General features: G+C 39.6%; 1 protein-coding gene across 1 annotated transcript in view; it reads left to right on the top strand.

The window, feature by feature from the left end:
* Nucleotides 1-25,288, top strand: part of LOC132404955 (ciliary neurotrophic factor receptor subunit alpha-like) — a 318,762-nt gene that overhangs the window by 269,145 nt on the left and 24,329 nt on the right. The window contains exons 8-9 of the mRNA XM_059989574.1: nucleotides 17,631-17,814; nucleotides 20,300-20,420. Of these exons, the coding sequence (XP_059845557.1) occupies nucleotides 17,631-17,814; nucleotides 20,300-20,420 (305 nt within the window). The remainder of the gene's footprint in view (nucleotides 1-17,630; nucleotides 17,815-20,299; nucleotides 20,421-25,288) is intronic.

Raw genomic sequence — 25,288 nt, 5'->3', positions numbered from 1 at the left:
TATATACTATTACCCTGAGATTCATAAAGGTAAAAGGTCTCCAGAATAACAGAACAGACTGTGAACAAATTTTAAAAAATCACAGTATAATACTATTGTGTTATTTTGGAAGAGATTTAATAGTCCTTGCATCAAGCAACCTAGAAAGATGCACATGACTTTTCTGAATTAATGATCATTATTGTGCCCAGTATCTGATTTTGGGATGGGCAAATGGTCAATCATGGAGGAATAGTTGAAACTGGTTTATTAGAACACAGCAAAAGAATAGTAAATTAACATTCAAAGATAAGGAAGGGTATTTACGTCTTGGAAAAACACAAGTCCATGGCTAAATTAAGTCTAAGTAGCAAACCTGAAATGCTGTTAAGAAACAAACACAAAAATAATTCTTTCTGATTCTTCTGTCAAGAATATAACAAATAGAAAATCTGAGTGTAATTAAAGCCAGCAATTAGAAAGATAATACAGCATTAGAGAAAGATTGTGCATCATTAGTGCGATATCAAAATTACTTATTACTTGCACAAGAAATCAAGGGAACAACGAACAACTGCTCTAGTCCATTTGAGCCATTTGTCAGGGCAGGTTATCTGAGAATGCAAAGAATAATTGGCAGTAGATTTCACAGCTGAAGGTGAGCCATGATTACAAAGTGTTTTCAGTTAAAGCTACTTCATTCGAATTACAATAGAAATGTTTGTAGCCAAGATTAAGGCAATTAAAAGAAATACTCCCTCTAACAGTGCCCTTAAACTCATAGTATTTAAGGGAATAGGGGAGTTTTACATGAACCACTGATTTTTATTTATTCTATAATTTACAGATTTTTAGATCAGTTCCCATGAAATCATTTGTGTAGTCCTATTATCTAGGAAAAAGAAGATATTAGATTTTGAAAATTATACATCCATAAATTGGACAATTTTACCTGCTGGAAGCAAATGCAATAAGAGATGTAGGGTCTTTCCTAGAAATTGAGTTCACCACTCTGTGATTTTTTTTGTTCAGAGATAGAGCATGCTAACAGGCCCTTCTGACCCAGTAAGCCACACTGCCCAGTTAGACCCATGTGACCCGTACCTCTTTGGAACGTAGGAAGAAATAGGAGCACACAGAGGAAATGCACAGGGAGGACGTACAAACTCCTTACACCCAGCAGTGGAAATGGACTGAGGTTGCTAGAGCTGTAACAGCGTTGTGCTAACCGCTACGCTACCATGCCAGCCGAAAAGTTTTCATAGTGCTTACACCCAATCAATTGAACCACGCAGAAAAAAATCAGAAAAATTACCCCGATGCCTCAGTAAGAATATTACATGCCCAGTTCCCAATGACAGCTGCTTGTAGACATCAAGGCTGCTACATGATTACACAATCTGTAATAAGGAGGGTGTGAGATCTTTACAGTAAGTCCAGAGCCTCCAAAGGAGTGGCTGCAGGAAAAGCTGGCCTAAGGACAGGGGAAAATGTGGGAATGGAGAGGAGGGAGGGAGGTTGAATATTTAGCAATGACAGACAAGCTATTGTTAGTTGAACTAGAGTGAGGCTGGTAATGAAGGACACAACGTTTTTTTTAGAATTTTCAACAATCTTTAGTTAGAAGAGCACATAAGACAATCCACCTTTGATTCCTCCGGAGATCACTACCGTACCAGGTTGGCTTCAGCCAATTTGATTCCCTCCTCAAAATATCAAGAAACAGCTGAAAGATAAAGATTAGCATTATTTGTCACATACACATAACCCTAGAAAATGGATCATTTGTATTCAGCCTTCCAAACAATGGACATGAACATTTAGTTAATATTTTACATTGCATGCTGTAGATGCATTCCATTTTTTTGCAATTTGGAAATTTATATTACCATTTTCATTGTTATGAGTCTGAATCCTGAAACTCTACCCCCAACAATAGAGAGATTGTCACCAGGATGACTACAGTGGCTCAAGGTGGTGCTCAATATCATGTAGTCAAGGGCAATTATGAATAAGCAATAATTACTGGCCTTGCCATTAATACCCAGACCCCAGACATCTGAAAACTGCAAAAGTATGAAAGCAATGCATGTGTTAACTGAAAAAATTGTAATTATTTTTTCAATGTCAGAAGAATCAAACCTCTCTGTAAAAGTTTAATCACATTTCTACGTGCTGAATTCCTCTTTGAGATTTTTAAACATTTTACCCTATCAATGTGTTTTATTTTACCTTTTCTCTTCACCACTTCTTTTCATTTTTGAATTCTTTGTTTTAACAACACTGAAAAAATGTTGGAGGAACTCTGCGGGTCAGAAGCATCTATGGAGGGAACAGTTGCTGTTTCGAGTCAAGACCCTTTATCAGGACTGAAAAGGAAGGAGGTGGAAGTCAGAATAAGAAGATAGGGAAGGGGAAGAAGTGAAAACTGGCAGTTTCTCTCCTCTCCTCTTTTTCCATTTCCCATACAGGTTCCCCTCTCACCTATTCTCTTCTCACCTGCCCATCACCTCACTCTGGTACCCTTCTCTTTCCCTTTTTTCCATTGTCCACTCTCCTCTCCTGTTAAATACCGTCTTCTTTAGCCCCTTACCTCTTCCGCCTAACACAATCCAGCTTCTTCCTTCAATAGCACTCCGCCACTTCCAGCTTGTACTTCTTCCCCTTCCCCTCCCCCTTCTTATTCTGAGTACTACACACTTCCCCTCAAGTCCTAATGAAGGTTCTTGGCCTAAAACATTAGCAGCTTACTCCCCTCCATAGCTGTTGCCTGACTTCCTGAGTTTCTCTAGCACTCTCTCCATTATGCTTAGGATTTCCAATGTCTGAAGAATATCTGGTGTTTATTATTATTTTTAATCTTATTTTCCTATACCTCATTTAATACAAATTCCTTCTCCTTCCCTAACATTCCTTAAAATTTTTAAAGGATTGGTTTATAGACATCATCAGCCATATTAGAATTCACAGAACATTGAGAACAAGTCATCCTTGACCCTGACTGGCTAAGAAGAAGAAGCAATGATTCTCCCATGAAGTTGCTGTTGATGAATCTGAAGATAGGTCACTAGAAATTCATCCCAAGTCAACAACACTGAACATGTTAAATAGGAACGCACTTTTTTTAAATCAAAGGAATAAATCTTGAAGGCACAGTAAAATACAATACATTAGCTTTATGATTTATTTAAAACTACATATCAAAGCTAATTACTTGGTAACATTACACTTTAACAATAATGGTTTGTATCATGAAATGATAAATGCTTCACACAGACTGAGTAGGTCAAATTTGCGTTTTATTACGTGCCAAGCTAAGCTTTTTGTTGGTATTTTACAGATGGACAAAATTGATAATTTTTCCCCAAAAATCTGTGAATCTGGAAATCTTATTTATTTTTATAATTGGGATAAGCAGTAGTGGGTCAGGCCATTTGAGTTTATGAACCTAGGCTTTGGAGAGTGAAGGGAGTAGAGCTTGGTTCACTGCTGATTTCTGGGTATGTGGCAACAGGGGAAAACAGGGAAAGCCAATGGTTAGGAAGAGCATTAATGGGAATAGAAGACCTGGCTCTGAAAACAAAACCTTATAAGTTTTTAACAGACCCTTTGCAAGCATTGAATCAATTAACTGGTTTCTGGGGGAGAAAAATTACTAAATATCTTAAATAGCTTAAAGTCATGGATTCTAATGTCAGAATCAGAATTAAAATCTGATTTTCTTTGAGTACATCGAGTCAAAAGCAATGTGGCATGAAGGCAAGTGTATAGGGTTGAGTGGGTGGGATCAGCCATGATGGAATGACGGAGCAGACTTGATAGAATGAACGGCCTAATTCGGCCTCTATGTCTTATGGTCTTATCAGTGGTCTTCCATGGTAGCACGTTTATGATCTCATCCTTGATAATTTCAATACTCTTTCCTGAATATTAAATATTAAATTTTAACTATTCATCCCCGAAGAAGATGGCTGAGTTTTTCAACGAAACATTGGTTATAAATGATACCTGTACCTAGCTGGAAGCCCGAAAAGAGTTTATTTGTACTCTTTGCTGGTTCAAAAATTCATAAATAATTTCATTCAAGACTAGGTTGAACTTTATACATATATATATATAATGTTGAAGTATAAATCAGCCCATTTCCTTTCCTCTCTTATTGATCCATTTGCACTGATACAGATATATGTAGTGACTTGATTTGAAACATCGCCTCTTTATGCCTTTCCATAGATGCTCGCTGACCTGCTGAGTTCCTCCAGCACTTTGCATGTGTTGCAGATATACACAGTTTTGTAATATACACAGTTTTGTATATTTAAATAAAATCAGTCAATCTTTAGCTAAGGCTTTTAAATATGTGTCAATTTAGAAAACAAATTTGAAGAAAGCTGTTGTTGTGAGAAATTGAGAAGAGTGATTACCCCATTCTGGATGTGAGCCATGGCAAGTCATGGTGAATCAGGACCCATTTTACATCACATCTGATTACCTTTTCTATCAGGTCATTTGAAAAGGAAATGGACTCTAGTTTAAAAGGATTGTCCATTCATTGTCTTCCTACTTTGTGCTACTTTCATTTCCCTCTCTGTTTTTTTATCCCTTTCCTGTTTCTCTTCTTTACAGAGAGAGATTTCAAACACTGGTAAATAAGAAGCTGGTGGTATTTTCAAGAGAAAGCTGAAGGAGGGATGAAATTTCTACTTTCAAATATTTTGGCTAATCAAGTAATGATCCCATGCTGACAACATTGATCTTGCTCTCTCCCAAGATAGTTTATCAAATTTAGTTCCTCTCTTCCTCTGTCCCCCTCCCTCAGTCAACTTATTCCAGTATATTAAGTAAAGATGTTGGAGAAGGTTACGAGTGAAAACAATAAAGACAAGAGATTCTGCAGCTGCCAAGAATTCAGATCAATAAATACAAAATACTGCAGGAACTCAGATGGTTAGGCAGCATTTACAGAGAAGGATCAACAATCGACATTTTGAGCCAAGACCCTTCATCGAGACTGAAAATGAAGGATCAGAAGCCAGAATATGAAGGGCGGTGGATGGTGAGGAGTAGAAACTGCCAGGTGACAGTGAGGGAGGATGTGTGTTTGGGGGTGGGGGGAATGAAGTGAGAAGATGGGAGGCTGCAGGTGGAAGAGGTAAAGGGCTGATGAAGAATAAATCTGACAGGAAAAAAGAGTGAATCGTGGGAAAAAGGGGAGGAGGAGGGGCACTAGAAGGAGGTTTTGGGCAGAAGAGGAGAATCGAATGGGTAAGGGGAAAGCCAAACAATTTCTCCATTTTCTGTGGTTAGTATTAGGATCACACACATCCTTGTTTATTTTAAATCATGTTTTTCCTACATATAATCTCCTTCTGAAATGCTAACATTATCTTATTCCATTTTGTTTTCTGAAAATAATATGTTCAAGCACAAAATGATGGAATACCTGGATTATCTTTCTGCTAATTTGTGTCATGGATGTCAGTCACCCATTGTGAGACCACATGCCTGACGGTGTGATCATTTTGGTTTTTAGCCTACCGTCAAACGTCACATCACTGATAGGGAAATTATCAGAAAAAAAAACAACTAAGAGACAGGATTTATGTTCACTTGGACATGTTATTTTATGAGGAAATTTAATTAGTATTTTTGAAATTCAGAGATTTTGACTGAGTAATTGGGTGATTTCTGTCACCACTAACAAGAAAGTCACATGTCAAAGTAATCAGATTGGAGAGGAAGGGTTTTTTTTTAACCCAGTGAGGACAGATCTGAAAAGGTAGTGGATAAGATTCAATAGTAACTATTAAAAGGGAATTGAATAATTCAGAAGTGAAAAAAATTGCGCGGCTCCAGGGAAAGACAGGATTAATGGGACTTTCAAAGAGCTGGCACAGACACTATGGGCCAAATGGTTTCCTTCTGTGCACCCTAGTTTGAACCAGTAAATAAGGAACAAAAATTGGGAGAATAAAGAAATTATTTACAGTTTCACTACAGCAATGCTCTTCCAGCAATGATCAAATGTAGGATGTGATATACATTAGTATATACGCATGGATTGTCTATCCTTAATTGCCACTGAAAACTTGACAGATTTGCCTGGGATTTTATTCTGCGCCATTGTGTTATGTGACTTGGAAGATGACCTAAAGCATTTACGGTTTTCCCTCGAGCTTGTTGCTTAGTCCTTCTGCAATTCATCAAGCATTAAACAAATACTTCAACTTGCATTTTGGTTAGGATGTTAGGATATGGCAAAACTGTTGAGAGGCTAGCAATACACTTTACTCATACTCGGTGCTTTAGAGATTCTTTTCCCCAATGAAACCTCTCTCTTTTTGCATTTGTTTCATCCTACTGTTGATTAATGGAATTAATTATGTTTCTATTTGAACCTTATTGTGAAACTCCTATTTGAAAAGTAGACCTTTTGAAGTAGCTTTGCTCAGTCTGGCAAGCTTATATCCAAACATTTCCCTCTCGGAAAAAATTTCCCCTGGAGGCATATGGCCTTCTTCCAACAGTATATCACAACAGTAGAAAGAATAAGGTTAACAAATAACCACCTCATTTAATAACCAGAACAATACGGTTTTATTAACCTTATTTTTTTGTTAACCTGATTCTGGTGTTGGATGTGGGCCACATGCTTCCAATAGCATAGTCAGGTGAAAACACAAACTATCCCCTATGTAAACCATGGAAAATAGCTCAAAGTATCTCCCTGTTTGAAGACTTTGGGGATGCTTAATTGACCAGGTTATCCATTACATGAGTCAAACTATAGTCACAAGAGAGATAGAAATAACAAAATGTAAGTTAACTAACAGTCAAACACTCTTGATTAACTGCTGATGTAGTAGCAACTTGGTTACTGTATATAAAGCAATTGCTACAAGGGAGGGCACACCAAACATGTTGTCATTACATTAAACCCAATGGCTTTTAAAAAGGACTCTATTTTAAGATGTTGGTTCAAAATTCAAGAAGTTCAAAGTATTATCAAAGCACATATATGTCACCCTGAGATTCATTTTTCTGCAGGCATACTCAGAAAACCTATAGAATAGTAGCAAGATCAATGAAAGATCAACTGGATTGCAGAAGACAACAAATGCAAATGTAAATAAATAGTAATAAGTAACAAGAACATGAGATAACAAGACAGAATCCTTAAAGTGAGATCATTGGTTGTGGGAAGATCTAAAGATGATGCAGATGATGTTTTCATTGGTGGGAGAGTCTAGGACCAGAGGGCACAGCTTTAAAATAGAAAGGCATTCCTTTTAGAACAGAGATGAGGAGGAAATTATTTAGCTAGAAGTCGGTAATCTCTGGAATTCATGTCACAGACAGATGTGGAGGCCAAGTCATTGGGTATGTTTAAAGGGGAGGTTGATCGATTCTTTATTCATAGGGGAATCAAATGTTATGGAGAGAATGCAGGAGAATGGAACTGAATATATCAGCTGTGATTGAATGGTGGAGCAGACTCAACAGACTGGATAGCCTAGTTTTGCTCCTGTGTCTTACGGTTTTATAAATTGCAATGAAATTAATACTATCACAAAAATAACATTGTTTAAAAAGAGAGCTTTATAAAAATTAAAGTAAAAGTGGGAATTAATTTTACATTTAATCTTGTCCCTAGGTATTCAGATTTTGGAGGTCCTGGTGAAATGAATAATTAACACCAAACAGATGGAGTGGATAATCTTGAGTATTTCAGCAGTAATCTACTTTCCTGCCTGTTTTTAATTCATTTTGCCATGTTCAAGAGGCTTTCATTTTTTTTTCTTGCTATATTGCCTTTGAGTTGACCCTATACTTAATTCAGTTCACACTGAGTTCCCATGGCATTTGAACAGGGGCACAACTGCCTCCCAGCTCAAGGTACCTGCAGGAGAAAAACACATTTTCAATCTTGGAACAACAAGAATGTTGCATGCAAGTATGACCCCTGACTGCAATGAACTTTTCTTCACCTTGTTTTTTGAAAATGGATGAATTGATTAAGGACAGGGTGAAAAAGTCCTCCATCCATTCACCCAGCAAGCATGGCCCCTTTACATTAATCATAATGTCAATTGGGTATGTCCCATACATTCTTTGAAGAATGGGAATATATTAGCCCTTGGACTCCATGCATTTAGTACACTGCTTTCAAATATACCTGAATTTGTTATAGATTATCCAACATTGGAGGACTGGTAATTGCACTGAACTTGAGAACATTTTCTCCATCCTAGTGTTGTAATATCAAATGTTGTCCCCGATTTGTTTTGGCATAAATTTCTTTGCTTTATTTGTACATGAAGGCTTTGGGGTTGCTTTCTCTCCAGAACTACACATTTGTCGTAAGTGTCGTAGAAATCTTGTAGTCTCAGTGAACCAACAATAGTGCAGGAGGGACTCCAATGAAGCTGCATTGAAACAATATCACTATTGAAGCAGCATCGCTAATAGAGGATCTATGTGCGGGCAAGATTCCACACTTGGAACAGAACCCATGCAATTTTTCACCACTTATTGTTTGTTTTATTTTAAGATGATTCACATTATTGGATTGGATTGGATTGGATTAGACTGGGTTGGATTGTCACATGTAGCAAGATACAGTGAAAACTTTTTTCTCGCATGCTCTTCATACCGATCAAATCATTACATGATGTATTGAGCTAGAATAAGATAAGACAATAACAAGGCAGAATGAAGTTTAAAAACTACTGATAAAATGAAGTACAGGTAAACAATAAAGAGTATGATTATATCAAGGCAGATTGTGAGGCCAAGCATCTATTTTATCGTACAAGAGGTCCATTCAAGAGTCTAAGAGTGGGATAGAAGCTGTCCTTGAGCCTGGTGGCATGAACTTTGAGCAGGGAAGGGAGGGTGAGGGAAAATAACCGGGGTCTTTGATTATGCTGGTTGCTTTTCTAATACAACGAGAGATATAGACAGTGTCTGTGGAGAATTGTGTCCACAACTCTCTGCAGTTTCTTGCGGTCACCTGCAGAGCAGTTGTCATACCAAGTTGTTATGCATCCAGACAGAATGCTTCAAATGGTGCATCAATAAAAATTGATAAGTTTGGTAAAGCTCATTGCTAACTATTGCAGTGGTCTTTGAACTCAGATGAAAACATGCTGATATAGTTCTAAAGGGAGGACCTTCCTATGAGAGTCTAGTCTGAAGTCTATTGAGGGCTGACCTTTATCAAATATAAAAACAGCCTGATCCTACATTCTAGGTTTTATATGTTCTGTTTTCATTTACCTCTGGTACATCATTTCGATTCAATTTTTTTTTTCAATTCTTAACTGGAAGTTTTTGACTGTACCCTACACCCTCATTTCTGCAGCTAAATTAAAGTTCAGGAGGAAAATATAGTGGTCTCTGTTCCATTGGGATTGATCAAGCTGTATTGTGTTTTATTGAAATAATTTGCCATCCTGAAGCTTTCTTCTATCTGGGGGTAATACAGTTGATGGCATAAAATAGTCAATACCAAATCAAATAATTCTCATATATCTCCATTTCCAATAGAGTTATGGGGATTGAAATTGTTGGTAATGATAATTAAAAGAGATGTGTTGGGAGTGTTGTCCCAATTTGATTTAATACAACCATAATCTCATAAGTCTGACTTTTCTGAGTTTGACTTTCTTCCAAGTTTCTTTTCACTTACTTCAACAATCAAATGGAAGACATACCTCCTCATGGCTATTCTACATCACTCTATTGAACAGCTCCTTCCCACTACTAATAGAATACAGGTGCACCCACAAAATGCGGATTGATCTGTTGCATTCTTCTAAAGTGTTTTAATTTAATTTCAAGCTTCTTTTATTTATTCTTTTCACAATTCCTTTTGACATTACTCCTCTCCTGTTAATATGTTGCCCATTATTAGACTATATTTGGCCATAAAATATAGGAGTGGAATTAGGCCATTTGTGCCATCAAGTCTGCTCCACAATTCTAACAGAGCTGAATTATTATCCCTCTTAACCCCATTCCAATGTCTTCTCCCTGTAACCTTTCATGCCCTGACTAATCAAGAAACTATCAACCTCTGCTTTAAATATACCCAGTGACTTGGCCACCACAGATGTCTGTGGCAATGAATTCCACAGGCTCACTACCCTCTGGCCAATGAAATTCCTCCTCATCTTTGTTCTAAAGGAACATCCTTCTATTCTGAGGCTGTGCCCTCTGCTCCCAGACTCAGAATAGTTTCCTTGAAGAACAGTCAGCTCCTATCTGATACTTCACTATAAGCATTTGTAAAGTTGAACTTATACAGAACAATTTGTTATTATAACACAAAACATAGTGAAGGAAACCTTACCCTCACTTCCCTGATGTGCACATTAATAAAAGTTGCTCATCAGCAATCAGCAGTGAAAATTCTGTCCTGATTTTTCTATTCACTAGTGAAAGGCATTCAGAAAAAAATATATAGCCCTTCATACGTTTAATTTTTAAAACTTCTGTTTGAGGACCATTTTTATATAATGCCTTGATCATCATTATATTCATGCCAATTATACATTTTAAATGCATAGAAGTAAAAGTTAAATAGCTCAACAAGATTCAAACACGGGAGTTCTGCTCTTTAACGAAGTGCAAATCACATGTTATGGTGAGTAAAAGATTGGAAGTCATCTCCAATGAGTTTCAAGCTTGTAGAATATGAAATGAAAATATTCTGAGGAGTTTCTTCTGCTCCATTCCATGATGCCAAATGAGTTTGGTGTCTGAGTGAACAATCTACTGAATCCCACAAGAGATGGCACCATATGGCCCATTATCTCAATATAGGTATAGGTGATGAGTGATGTTTAGCAGAAAGAAGTCAAATGGTTCTATCACTGAGGCTGCAACAACACCTGACTCCCTCAGCTTTAGACCACTGGTCCCTTTGGGTCATCATTCTCCTTACTGTACAACATGTACATTTATGGGAAGCATTTAACTATTTTATTTATTTAGATCATGGTACATGTGACAATAATGATTGTACTACTTCATTGGTGCCAGAAGCCTGGCAACACGTAGGGGCTGCCCCCAGCACAATCCTCAGACTATGTTGGTTGTTGGTGCAAAATGGCACATTTTCACTGTATGCTTTGGTGCACGTGTACAAATAAAGCTAATCTTTCAAATAAAGAATTCAGTGCAAGCTATCTACAGGATACATTGTATAGCTGTGAGTCTTTTGCTTGCACCTTCCAGCAATGGTTTCTGACCACTTATCAAAATAAAGGCAGAATCATCTCTCAGATCCCCTCCTCTTTGGGCATTATCCTATCCTGGGCATATATCACACTTTTTTCATGATGGCAGAGACAAAGTTGAAGATTTTTCCCACTTGGCAGTACAGAATGATTATATTTATTCACCATTAGAGGAGTGTGAGAACAAAGCTTATGGAGCAGTGCTGCTCTACTTGGCAATAACCATATCCTGGGAATAAAAGTCAGAAATCTAAATTGTGGAATACTATTTATACATGGCACTGTTTATACTGTCATGAATTATTACCCTCAAAGTCAAGTTCAAAGTAAATTTATTATCAAAGCACATATGTGTCACCATATCCTACCTTGAGATTTATCTTCCTGCAGACATTTCCAGGAAAATTAAAAACTCTAACAGGTTGCAAGGTAATAACTGTTTCTGAATCTGGTGCTGTGGAATCGAAGGCTCCTTTACCTCCTTCCCAATGGTAGTAGTAGCAAGCAGGAAGCATGGGCTAGATGGTGAGGAGGATGGAATCCTGTAACTACATATGGAGTCACCAGAAGATTATAATAGATAGAGCCTTCAAATGATTTGTTTTGAACATACCCATGGAATTGTAGTCAACCAGGTGATGCTGTGGCTAAGATCAACTAGTTATGCAAAAGCCTGATCATTTGGTTTGTATATCTTAGTACATTTACAAAGCCATTAGGAGAACCAACCATTCATGAATAATGATTTGGTTCTGAGGGAAATCAAAACAGAAAGTGCATTTATTGATTAAGTTCCTGGGTAAGCGAGCTTAATGCAATGACTCATTGGCATTGATTAAAAAAAACGATATATATACATTTGAAATTGCTACTTTGTGAAAAAAATGTTAGACAATGCTCTAAATGTATAACCCCTCCAAAAAGTCTGGAGCATTTGATTATAATTTTGTTCAGGCTGGGTATTGTGCTTTTTAAAACCTAAACCAGATTATGACAAACTCAACCTCAGCAATCCTGTCGGAAATGGATTTTACTATAAGATTAATCTGTCTGGATACATCAATGGATTAGGAATTGGAATTACTTTCCATATGTCATAAAGATAGTGCATGTACTTTTAACTGTTAAAGATGAACCCAATTACCAAGTGTTGTGCTTGGCTACAGCTCGAGTGATTTCCGTAAATTAAAATAGATTATTCTGCAGCTGCCGCTATATGCATCCACATCTGGGTTCCCAATGCTTACATTTACATTAACACGCACTAACTAACCAAGAACCGAAAGGATTCTCAATACAAATTGTATAATTTATTTATCTAATAATTTATGTACTTCGTGCTACAGCATGGACCAGGCCCTTCCGGCCCAAAGCGTCACACCACCCATTTAACACTGATCACAGGACAATTTACAATGACCAATGAACCTACAAACCGATACATCTTTGGACCGTGGAAGGAAATTGGAGCACCCGGAGGAAATCCATACGATCACAGGAGCATGTAAAACCACTTACGGACGGTGCCAGAACTGAATCCAAACTCCAAACATCCTGAGTTATAATAGCATCATGCTAACCACTGCACTACCATCTACCTTTCAGATCACTTATTTATTTATTGTGCATTTACTTACATGCCAAGAGGATCATTCAGCATTTGGATCGAGCTGCTGCAGGTGGTCATAGAGGGAGATACATTAGGGACGTTTAAGAAACTCTTAGATAGGCACATGAATGGGTGTGAAGTGTGAGATTGATCTTGGAGTTGTAGGTTAAAAGATCGGCACAGTATTTTGGGCTGACGTGCCTATACTGTGGTGTGATATTCTATGTTTTAAGTAAGCATTGCCCATATAATTTTCACATTGAGAAAACGTCAAGAATGAGCTCTCTGGCGTATTTAATTATCTAAGTGCTTATTACATACGTTATGTCATAGTTGGGAGTTTTACTGCTATGCTGTGAGGTGCTTCATGTTAGCAGTTTTCTGTAAGAGCAGTGTGCCACACTAAGATAAGGAGTCATGTTGTCCGACTTAGGAATGTGAGAGAAGGTTCTGGAGAGCTCTAGGGAAGAGATTTCTGAAGGACAGTGGTCTGGTTTGGGGTCTTTGGACAAGAGGTGTGGATTGGGCCACAGGGAAGATGCCACAGGATGCCGTTGGAAGGAGAGTCACCAGTGCAGGAAGTGCTTTGTGCAGATGAATGGCTCCAAGGAGGAAGGGTCAGTACTCCTGAGAGAGTTGGTCTTCGAAGGGAATTCGGAATGTGGCCGGTGCTTCCAAGCCGACCGTAGGTACAGCACATGAGTAAGAAGTACTCCCCTGAATACTCCCCAGTTTGATCTCAAACGTTAGGTGCACATTGGACAGGTTTAACTGTAATGGGCCCTTTTATTTGTCATTATGTTTTCTGTAACTGTTTGATGAAGTTGAAAATTGATAAATATGCTTCCATTATAGTTTTATACTGGTGTACGATCTGTCATTTCTGGGCTGCCAATAACTCCTTATGGGCAGTACTTACACAGCATTCGCTCAAATCAAAGTTGCTTTAGTTACAACATCACAATGTTCCTGTTTGTTTGAACCCCCAGTCATACCGACCCTAGGTGTATATTTTTTACAAAAGGTTGCCTTCTCTCTGCTGAGTCATGTGGCTGTTAGCCAATGGGTCACGCCTGTATGTGAGAGGGTTACATATATTACTCTTGAATTGTGCTTTTCTTAGACTGTTACCCTTACCAGCCCATCTATTTCCCTCATACCCATCCTCATCTGCATTGAACTTACTTTTCTATTAACCAGATCTAACAATATGTCATGAATGGAGCAATTTATCACCAGTGTTCTGAAAGATTTTATGCTGATCCTACTGGGTACAGCCTTTGGCGTGAATAAATGTAACCTTTCAGCAGAAGATTTTAGCTAAAGAGGCACCCTGGAATAATTAATGAACTGTTTCTTAGCAGTCAGGTGCTGATTTATTTGATTTGTATTTCTAGAATTTTCTGCTTTTATTTCCATATGTTCTATAGATTGTTTCTTTTCATGAAGGATTAGTAGAAATCTGGACCGGAAATCTATGCTTATCTGAAACTCTCAACTTCTGCCGAGTCAGGCTAAAATCGAGCTTTGCTGCTTTGGGAATAATGATTTCCTGTAGAAATTCGTATCTTCTAAGATATCCGAGCAGTGGAGAGAATTGGCAATGAGCCAGGTTTACAATATTCCTATTGATTATCAGGGTTATTTTAGTATTTTCAATATGGCCAAGTGATCAGTTAGCTCCTGTTGATTTTGAATTTAATTATATATCCAAAATAAGGCTAACATTACCATTATCATTTCTACCTTCTTCCTGGGGTGAAGATTAGAATAATTTTCTTGCTTTAAAGATATTATTTGTTGCAATTTAATAATAAATATTTGGACAATATTTAAGATGGTGAACCAACAAAATTGGCATTCATGCATCTCTGCCCTTATCAACTCTGGGGACCTTCCATCCTCAGCCAAAAAACTCATAATTCCCACACCCCGCACTGCTCGGTTTTCCTCCTCCCCAGGATCCACAAGCCTGACTGTCCTGGTAGGCCTATAGTTTCGGCCTGTTCCTGCCCCACTGAACTTGTATCTGCCTACCTAGACTCCATTTTGTCACCCATAGTTCAGTCCTTCCCCACCTACATCCGGGATACATCCCATGCCCTCCACCTCTTCAATAACTTCCAGTTCCCTGGTCCCAGCTGCTTCATTTTCACCATGGATGTCCAATCCTTATATCTTTATACACTTCAATTCCCCATCAAGAAGGTCTCAAAGCCCTCCGCTACTTCCTTGACAATAGACCTCACCAGTTCCCAAACATCACTACACTCCTTCGGTTTGCGGAACTGGTACTAACTTCTCTTTCAGCTCTTCCCACTTTCTTCAGACCAAGGGTGTAGCTATGGGCACTCGCATGGGCCCCAGCTATGCCTGCCTCTTCATGGGTTATGTGGAACAGTCTATGCTCCAAATCTATACTGGCACTGCTTCCCAACTTTTCCTTCGCTACATTGACAACTACATTGGTGCTGCTTCCTGCACCCAGGCTGAGCTCATCAATTTCATCAACTTTGCCTCTAACTTTCACCCAGCCCTCAAATTCACTTGGTCCATCTCGGACACTTCTCTCCCCTTTCTCGATCTCTTGGTCTCCATCTCTGGAGACAGACTGTCCACTGACATCTTCTACAAACCCACTGACTCCCATAACTACCTTGACTATACCTCTTCCCACTCTGCCAAATGTAAAATTCTATTCCCTATTCCCAGTTCCTCCGTCTCCGTCACATCTGCTCCCAGGATGAGGCTTTCCATTCCAGGACATCTCATATGTCCTCTTTCTTCAAGAATTGTGGTTCTCCTTCTGCCATCATCAGCGATGCCCTCACCCGCATCTCCTCTTTTTCCCGCACTTCGGCCCTCACCCCACACTCCCGTCACCACAACAGGGACCGTGCTCCCCTTGTCCTCACCTACCACCCCACCAGCCTCCAGATCCAGCATATTATCCTCCGCAACTTCCGCCACCTTCAACAGGACCCCACCACTAAGGACATCTTTCCCTCTCTGCTTTTTTCAGGGATCATTCCCTTTGCGACTGCCTGGTCCACACGTCCCTCCCCACAGATCTCCCACCTGGTATTTATCCCTGCAAGTGTCCCTACATCTCCTCTCTTACCACCATTCAGGGCCCCAAACAGTCCTTCCAGGTGAGGCAACACTTCTCTTGTGAGTCTGTTGGGGCAATCTATTGCATCCGGTGCTCCTGGTGCGGCCTCCTCTACATCGACGAGACCCGACGCAGATTGGGGGACCACTTCGTCAAGTACCTCCACTCCGTCCGACACAACAGTCAGGATTTCCCGGTTGCCACCCACTTCAACTCTGCTTCACATTCCCATTCGGATATGTCCATACATGGCCTCCACCTCTACTGCCATGATGAGGCCAAACTCAGGTTGGAGGAGCAACACCTCATATACCGTCTGGGTAGTCTCCAGCTCCTTGGTATGAACATCGAATTCTCCAACTTCCAGTAATTCCCTCCCTCTCCCTTCCACCATCCCACTTTCACTCTGCCTCCTCTTCCAGCTGCCTATCACCTCTCTCATGATTCTCCCTTCTTCTACTACCCGTAGTGCTTTCCCCTTACATTCCTTCTTCACCTCCCTGGCCTACCCCCTCCCTGCCTCCCCTCCCCCACCCCTTGATCTTTCCTCTGATTGGTTATTCACCTGGCACCTTCCACCCTCCCCCACACCTTTATAGGGCCCTGCCCCCTCCTTCTTCAGTCCTGACGAAGGGTCTCAGCCCGAAACGTTGACTGCTCATTTCAACGGATGCTGCCCGACCTGCTGAGTTCAACCAGCTTTTGTACGTGTTGATTTGGCATTCACGTGGCCAGTTCCTCCAAATCTTCATTTTCACTTTTCAGATTCAGATTCATTTATAATTTATTAGATACTTCCTGTAGAAGAGGTCACTGAGTGCATGTTCATGGTCTTTTGCTTCTGTAGCCCACCCACTTCTAAATTTGATATGTTGTGCATTCAGAGATGCTTGTCTGCACACACTGTTGCAACACATGGTTATTCGAATTACTGTCCTCTCCCTGTCAACTTGAACCAATCTGGCAATTCTCCTCTGACCTCTCTCATTATCAAAGCATTTTCACCCACAGAATTTTTTTTTTGTTTGCACCATTCCCTGTAAACTCTAGAGACTGTTATGTAGAGAGAAATAATCCCTGGATATGCTGCAGTTTCCGAGATACCTAGATCACTTTGCCTGGCACCAACAATCATTCCATGGTCAAAGTCACTTAGATCACATTTCTTCCCCATTCTGGTGTTTGGTCTGAAAAACAACTGAACCTCTTGACCATGTCTGCATGCTTTTATCCCTTGAGATGTCGTCATATGATTAGCTGATTAGATTAACAAGCAGGTGTACAGGTGTACATAATAAAGTGGCCACTGTGTGTATTCATCACATGTACATGGAAACATACGGTGAAATGTTTCGTTTGTGATTTTGCGATTTTGAAATCCAGCTGATGAAGGGGAACTTAAATGCTAAATGTCACAAAGCTTGAAGTAAATAAGGAATGAAGTAATCACAGTCTTACTGTGTGACTGCTGGTTGCAGTGGTTTGAAGTGCATACAACAAATAGGCTAGAGTCAACATCTATACATTGACATTTGGGTTACTGCAGGGGAATATAGAGAAAGTGGTACTTGAAAAGAATGAAACAATCCTAAAGGTGGTGACGTTGAGATAGATTTAGTGATTACCCTGTTGCCTTGCGCTACTATTTGTTGATACCTGTCTGATGATCTGTTTCTGTTGTTCATAGGTCGAGGTGACTGATGTTCCATTTCATACAATCACTGATGCATATGAAGGGAAGGAACACATAATACAAGTTGCTGCTAAAGACAGTGAGATTGGGACCTGGAGTGAATGGAGTAAGGCTGTACATGCAACACCATGGACTGCATTTACATCAGGTTACAACCCTATAGAAAGAAACACCAATGGTATGATCTAACATAACTGTACAGTGTATTTTTTTGGTTTATATCTTTCATAACTTTGAAAGTCTTGTGATGCTGAAGCCAAACAGCCAAATCTTTAAAATTGTCCTTTTATTGAGAAACAGAGAACTTATCCCTATACAATGTGTGAATCTGTCAGTCACTTGCATAACAACTTGTCATTCAGAATCCCAGTCTTGAAAAAGGGTCTGTCAACCCAAAGCTTCAACTGTTTATTCATTTCTATAGATGCAGCCTGACCTGCTGAGTTCCTGCAGCATTTTGTGTGTGTTGCTTTGGATTTCCAGCACCTGCAGAATTTTTTTGTATTTATGATTCACAAATAATATTTCTTTGAAAGTGTGTGTGTGTGTGTGTGTGTGTGTGTGTGTGTGTGTGTGTGTGTGTACGTTTGTACTTTTGAAATCTGCCTTTGAATTTAAGAATTTGTTTAACTAATTTGGGTAGTAATTGGTATTGGTTTATTATTGTCACATGCACTGAAATACAGTGAGAGGCTTGTATTGCGTACTGTTCCTACAGGTCAAATCATTACACAGTGCATTGAGATACAAGGTTAAATAGCAGAGTGCAGAATAAAATGTACAGCCCAGTACGGGGGTAAACAATAAACTGCAAGATCATAATGAGGTACACTGTGAGGTCAGGAATACATTTTCTTATACTAGGGAAGCATTTACTAATCTTAAAACAGCTGGAGTTACTAGCCTTGCAACAGCAAGATAGAAACTGTCCTTAAGCCTGGTGGTGCATATTTCAGATTTTTCTGTTTTCTGCTCAGTTGAATGCGGTGAGAAGGATAGCCAGAATCCATGGAGGGGAGGCTGGTTTCTGTGATGTGCTGAGCTGTGTCCACAATCCTCTGCAGTTTTGTGTGGCCACATGCAGAGCAGTTGCCATTCCAAGCTATTATACAGTCAGACAGGATATTTTGTATGGTCTATTGATAAAAATTAGTAAGGGTCACCAGGGTGATGCCAAATTTTTTTAGCCTCCTGAAGAGGTAGAGACTTTGGTGAGTTTCTTGGCCTTGGTGTTAGTTACCTGCTTCAAGTGGGAGCCTTATAAACGTGAAAGTTAGAACATTGCAATATTAAGGCTCTGTTGTGCTTTTAGCTCTACTTATTAAATGGACAGTTCACTTGAATTAAAACTTGGCAGACGCTCATTATAAACCATTACAGAACTAAAGTTCACACGTGCCTTTATGTAAAGCCCTGAGCACAAATGGGAAGGAAGGCTTTTTTGAAACCCGCTTGAAAAGGCTATGGGGATGTAGTCCTTAGTTTCTTCAACAAAGTTCTCCCATTCTGATAGTTTAAGTATCTCATGATTTACAGAGTGGTAGTCAGACTGTCTTTGCAGTCATTCCAAATTGCAAGCTGCCTGCTCTTTCAGGCAAGCAACCAACAGCAATGCTATTGAGGCTAGCTGTTAAAATGAATATGTCACATCATTCAGGCAGTGTATGTCATTCTTTGATGAAAGCATCCTCTGGCACAGAGGATGTTTGATTAATTCTGGTTGATTACAAAATAGATTTAAAAAGGCAATGTTCCAACTAAACAGCAAGTGGATAGAGACTCAATGGAGTATCCCTTTTGCCAATCACCTTTCCGGCTCTCAGCTTCGCCCCGCCCCCTCCAGTCTCCTATCATTTTGCATTTCCCCTCCCCCTCCTACTTTCAAATCTCTTACTATCTTTCCTTTCAGTTAGTCCTGACGAAGGGTCTCAGCCCAAAACATCGACAGTGCTTCTCCCTATAGATGCTGCCTGGCCTGCTGCGTTCCACCAGCATTTTTTGCGTGTTGCTTGAATTTCCAGCATCTGCAGATTTCCTCGTGTTTGGAGTATCTCTTTAGTCTGCTTCCTCGTGTGCGACATGGATTGGTTGTAGAAATTATGTTATTATGTTCCACAGTTTTCTCAATTCCTTATATCTGTCAACCAAACCTGCATGTTAGGAGAAAGCTTGAATTTATATAATGTCTAACATGTTCACCTGATTCAATGCATATTAAGTAAGCAGGTTTCCCACAAGGTCCCACAAAAAAAACAATTTATTTTTGATATTATTAGAAGAGGGGAAATTATTGATCAGAATTCTCTGCTTTCCTTTAAATACTACCTTTTGGGTTTTTTAATATTCACCATAACAGAGGATGCTACACTTGTGGCAGAGTAGCATTCTGTTAGTACTTCAGAAAGCTTAACTGATACGGTATATCCTAGTCCTGGAGTAGGGCCTGAATTTTTACGGCAGAGAAATCTGTCTTTGGTTGGAGTTAATGGAGTCGAATGTACTCAGTATGCAACTGATATTTGTGCACATGTTTAGCATTACCAAATAATGATGAATTTATGGCATGACTGTTTAAGATGCAAAAAAAAATCAACTAAGCCAAGGCAAATGTAAAGTATTGATGTAATGTCATGACCTTAATAAATCTTTTATTGCTTCGACAGTTTCAGAAAATTTAACCAGTACAACCCCAAGTGTCAGTGCCAACCGAAAAGGCAGCAACTCTCCGAAAGCAGAATTATCCATGATATTGTTCCTCGGCGTGATCATGACTTTATTTATCTGGTAAGATGCTCAACTCCTCTGTTTGCTGAGCTGCAACTTTCTTCAGGTGTTGCCTGCCCAGTGAAATAATTTGAACAAAAGTCGTAAAGGTTTTGATTCAGAGAATGTGCAGTTATTACTTCAAAGATGGATAAATTTAATTAATTAGTTCTTGTAACACAGATCTTACAGTTGGAAATCTGGAGCACTGATAAGTTATCCAGTGAAGATTAGCATTACCGCTCTCATGTACATTGGAACATACAGTAAAATGTGTTATTTACGTCAAAGAACAACAGTCCAAGGATGTGGTGGGTGGAGCCTGCAAGAGTTGCCAAGCTGCCAGCACCAACATAGCATGCCCTCAACTTACCAATCCTTACATCTTTGGAACATGGGAGGAAACTGGAACAGCTGAAGGAAACCTACACAATCATAGGGAGAAACTCCTTACAAGCAGCAGCAGAAATTAAACCCATATCACTGATTGCTGGCACTGGTCTTTTTTTATTTGGTGCCACAGTAACATAGCAGTTAGCACAACACTATTACAGCTGAGGGCATAGGATTTTGGAGTTCAATCCTGGCGGCCTCTGTGAGGAAACTTTACCCCTTCCCAATGGGATGCATTGGTTTTCCCTAGGTCCTCCAGTTTAAACTCAAAATCCAAAGACGTACTGGGTAGGTTAATTAGTCATTGTAAATTGTCCCGCATTTAGATTAGGGTTAAATTGGGGTTGTCGGGAGTTGCTGATAGATGTGACTGAAAGGACCAGAAAGGCCCATTCCACGATGCATCCGAAAATATGTGAGATAAAGTAAATATCAGATGGACACTACCCAGAGCAACAAAATCTTCTGATTCAGGCTCACAGTAAGATCCCATCTGCAGCTTAAAAGATTAGCCCTTAACCTACTCGGCAGCAAAACGGAACCTGGTAGTATGTTGAACAAATTAAATAAGTATTCAAGATTAACTTTATTTGCCATATACACACATTGGCCACTTCTTTAGGTACAAGAGTGGAGCCTGATGTGGTCTTCTGCTGCTGTAGCTCATCCACTTCAGGGTTTGATGTGTTGTGCATTCAGAGATACTCCTCTGGACATCACTGTTAGAACGTATGGTTATTTGAGTTCCTGTCACCTTCCTGTCAACTTGAACCAGTCTGGCCATTCTCCTCTGACCAAGTTCATTAACAAGGTATTTTCACACACAGAACTGCCATTCACTGGATGTTTTTTTCTTGTTATTCATGCCTTTCTCTGTAAACTCTAGAGACCACTGTGCATAAAAATTCAGGACATCAGCAGTTTCTGAGAGAGTCATAGCACCCCGACTAGCACCAACAGTCATTCTGCAGTGAATCACACTTCATCCCCATTCTGATGCTTGGTCAGATTCAGATTTAGATTCAGATTCAGTTTATTGTCATTTAGAAACCACAAATGCAATGCAGTTGAGACAACGTTCTCCAGAATGATATCACGAAAAAGCACAAATCAGACCACACAAGAAAAACCATAAATCAAGTCTTTATTGTCTCAACCATAAATCAAGTCTTGACCATGTCTGCATGCTTTTATGCTTTGAGTTACTGCCACCAGTTTGGTTGATTAGATATTTGCATTAACGAGCAGGTGTACAGGGGTACATAACAAAGTGGCCACTGTCTGCATATGTACTGTATACAAATGCCAGCATGTATTTACAATGTAAACAGCATTGTAGAAAGTGGTTTAAAGTGTTTGCAGTGCAGTGTAGTGACTGAGGTAATAGATAGATGGGGGGGGGGGTGGGTGGATTAATATATGCATCGTATGAGGCAGTAGAAGGATCACGCTGAAGGAAAAAACAACTTGCCACAACAAACTGGGCAACTCTGAGCATAGGGAGTAAGAATAATATGTGAAAAGATTAGTGTCAGACATAAATGCATTAGGTGCTGGAGGTACTCAGAAAGTAAGGCAGAATCGATTGTGGGGAATAACAGTCACCATTTTGGGCCAAGACCCTTCAACAAGACTGGAAAGGAAGGGACAGAAACTTGAATAAGAAGAAGGGGGAGAGAGAAGGAGTACAAGCCAGCAGGTAACGAGTGAAACCAGGGGAAGGGGGAAATGAAGTAAGAAGCTGGGAGGGTATAGGTGGAAGAGGTAACAGACTGAGGCTTTAATAAGGTATTAGTCAGACCACATTTGGAGTACTGTGAGCAGGTCTGGGCCCTGACATTGAACAAGGTTCATGGAATGATCCAGAGAATGGAAGGGTTTATGTTTGATGGCTCTGGGCTTGTACTCTCTGCAGTTTAGAAGAATGAGATGGCATCTCATTGAAACCTATTGAAAGGCCTAGATAGCAACCTCAGAATACAAGCACATTTCTTTAGAACAAACATGATGAGGAATTTCTTTAGCCAGAGGGTGGTGAATCTGGTGGAATTCATTGTCACAGGTAGCTGTGAAGGCCAAGTCACTGGGTACACTTAAGGTAGAGGTTGATAGGTTCTTGATTAGTAAGAGTGTCAAAGATTATGGGGAAAAGGCAGGAGATGGAGTTGAGAGGGTTAATATATCAGACATGATTGAAAGGTAGAGCAGATTCAGTGGGCCAAATGGCCTATTTCTGCTCCCATATCTTATGAACTTATGGCTGAAGAAGAAGGAATCTAATAGGAGAGGACAGTGGTCCATGAAAGAAAGAAAAGAAGGAGGGAAGCCAGTGTGAGGTGTTGGCAAGTGAGGAGAAGAGAAGGGGTAAAATGGTAACCAGAACAGAGAATAGAAAGGAGAGAAGGGAGTAATGGGGTGTAATGTACAGAAGTTAGAGAAATTAATGTTCATGTCATCAAGTTGGATGCTGGCCACACAGAATATGAGGGCTGCTCCTTCATTTCCTCCTTCCCGCCTTCTCTCTTTTCTATACAATAGTCCATCTGCCAATTCTTTGCCTTCTCTTCCAACCTGTCCAAGTTCTTCTGCAGATTCCCTGCCTCCACACTACACGTCCCTCCACATATTTTTTGTTTCATCTGCAAACTTGGCTGTAAAGCCATCAGTTTCTTCATCCAGACCATTAATGTATAAACAGAAAGGTTGTCATCCCAACAGTGACCACTGCAGAACTCCAATAGCCACCAGCAACTATCCTGTAAAGGATTTCTTTATCCTTACTCTCTGACTTCTTCCAGCCAGCAGTACATGCTAGTACCTATCCTCTGACATCCTGAGCTCCTATCCTGTTCATCAGCCTTGTGTGAGACACCTTGCCAAAGGCCTTTTGAACATCCACAGACTCCCATTTGTCTGACATGCTTGTTCCTTACACAAAGAATTCTAACAGATTGGTCAGGCAAGATCTCAGGAAACCATGTTGACTTGATCTTGCTTTATCATATACTTCCAAGTACTCCAAAGTTTCATCCTTAATAATGGACTTTAAAATCTTACCAACCACCAAGGTCAGCCTAACCAGCCTATAATTCCTGTCTTTTGCTTTTCTCCTTTCTTAAACAGCAATGTTACATCTACAAATGTCCAATCATCTGAAGCCCTGATTCCAATCATTCTTGAATGATTGTGTCTAAAGCTTCCACAATCTCTGTTACCTCTTTCAGAACTCTGAATAAACTGGGGAGCAGTATATTTAATGAGTTGGAGAATTGGTTCAAAGTTCAAAGTTCAAAATAAATTTATTATCAAAGTACATATACTGTACGTTACCATATACTACCCTGAGATTTTCTTGCAGGCAATCACAGTAGAACACGGAAGAGATGGTAGCATAAAGAAGTAGGGAAATAGGATGCCAGAAGTCTTTTCTGAAGAATTTGGATTTTTATTTTAGGACATTGTTATTTATGCCAACTGTATCAATGATCTGCCAAATCACTATGAACACTGCATTGGGCAATCTACAGCAAAATTCTTTCAATATTTCACACCAAAAAAAATATACAAGAACTTACCTTCATAAATTTAAACTAATGGAAAACATACATGTTTGTGTGTTGCAAACTATGAAAGCCTTTTAGTCCTTAGAGGGATTAATTTTCAGAACAAATAAGCCCGATGGATTAAAAGCTTCACTGGAAACAAAATGTTAATACTTGTGAGAAAATAGTTATGCAAGTGGTTGTTGACGAAGCTACTATGTACTACTGCAGCTGACAGCATTCCAGTGCAATTGGGGAAGTGTGTTTTCCTGCATATTTGTGCTGTGCAAACTACAGCTGGAGCAGCTGGTGGGATCTGTTTGGGAGAAGAACAAACAACAGCAAAAAAAAAGTTACAAAGCACAATTGTTAAAAGGACATATATCTTAGAGTTATCTATTCTGCATTATCTCTTGGAATCAATGTATCCTATGTCCTCAAAGATCCCCTCTGTGATGTATGGCCACAATCCTGACTTAAAGATGGATTGCCATTACAGATCATCACTCAGTCTTGGCATTGGGTAGACTGGTAATTCAGAGACCAGGACCCGTGAACCGACTCCAAATTCCATCTTGCAACTTTAACAGTTTTAAATTCAATCAATAAGATAAATCTGAAGTTAATGCTAGTATTAGTAGTTGTGCCTATGTAACTTCAGTTACCCGGGAGGTGGTGGGAATGAAGGTGGTACGTACATTAATGCTGCTACCCAGGGATTGTGTACATTAATATTTTTATCTGGGGGGATGTCAGCAATATTGATATTTCAAAATATGGTTAATTAAAATCATATTTTGCCAGTTTGGTTTATGCGACTGATCTCTGATTTGCCTACAAAATGGCTTTATCACACCACTGAAATGACGGACAATTGGGGATAGTCGATCAACACTGGCCTGGTCGGAAATGGTAAATGCAAGCGATTCTGCAGATGCTAGAAATCCAGAGTAA

Source organism: Hypanus sabinus, chromosome 14 (assembly GCF_030144855.1).
Source record: "Hypanus sabinus isolate sHypSab1 chromosome 14, sHypSab1.hap1, whole genome shotgun sequence".
Lineage (NCBI taxonomy): Eukaryota > Metazoa > Chordata > Chondrichthyes > Myliobatiformes > Dasyatidae > Hypanus > Hypanus sabinus.
The sequence above is the reverse complement of the archived record's forward strand: the minus strand, read 5'-3'. Positions and strand labels throughout refer to the sequence as shown.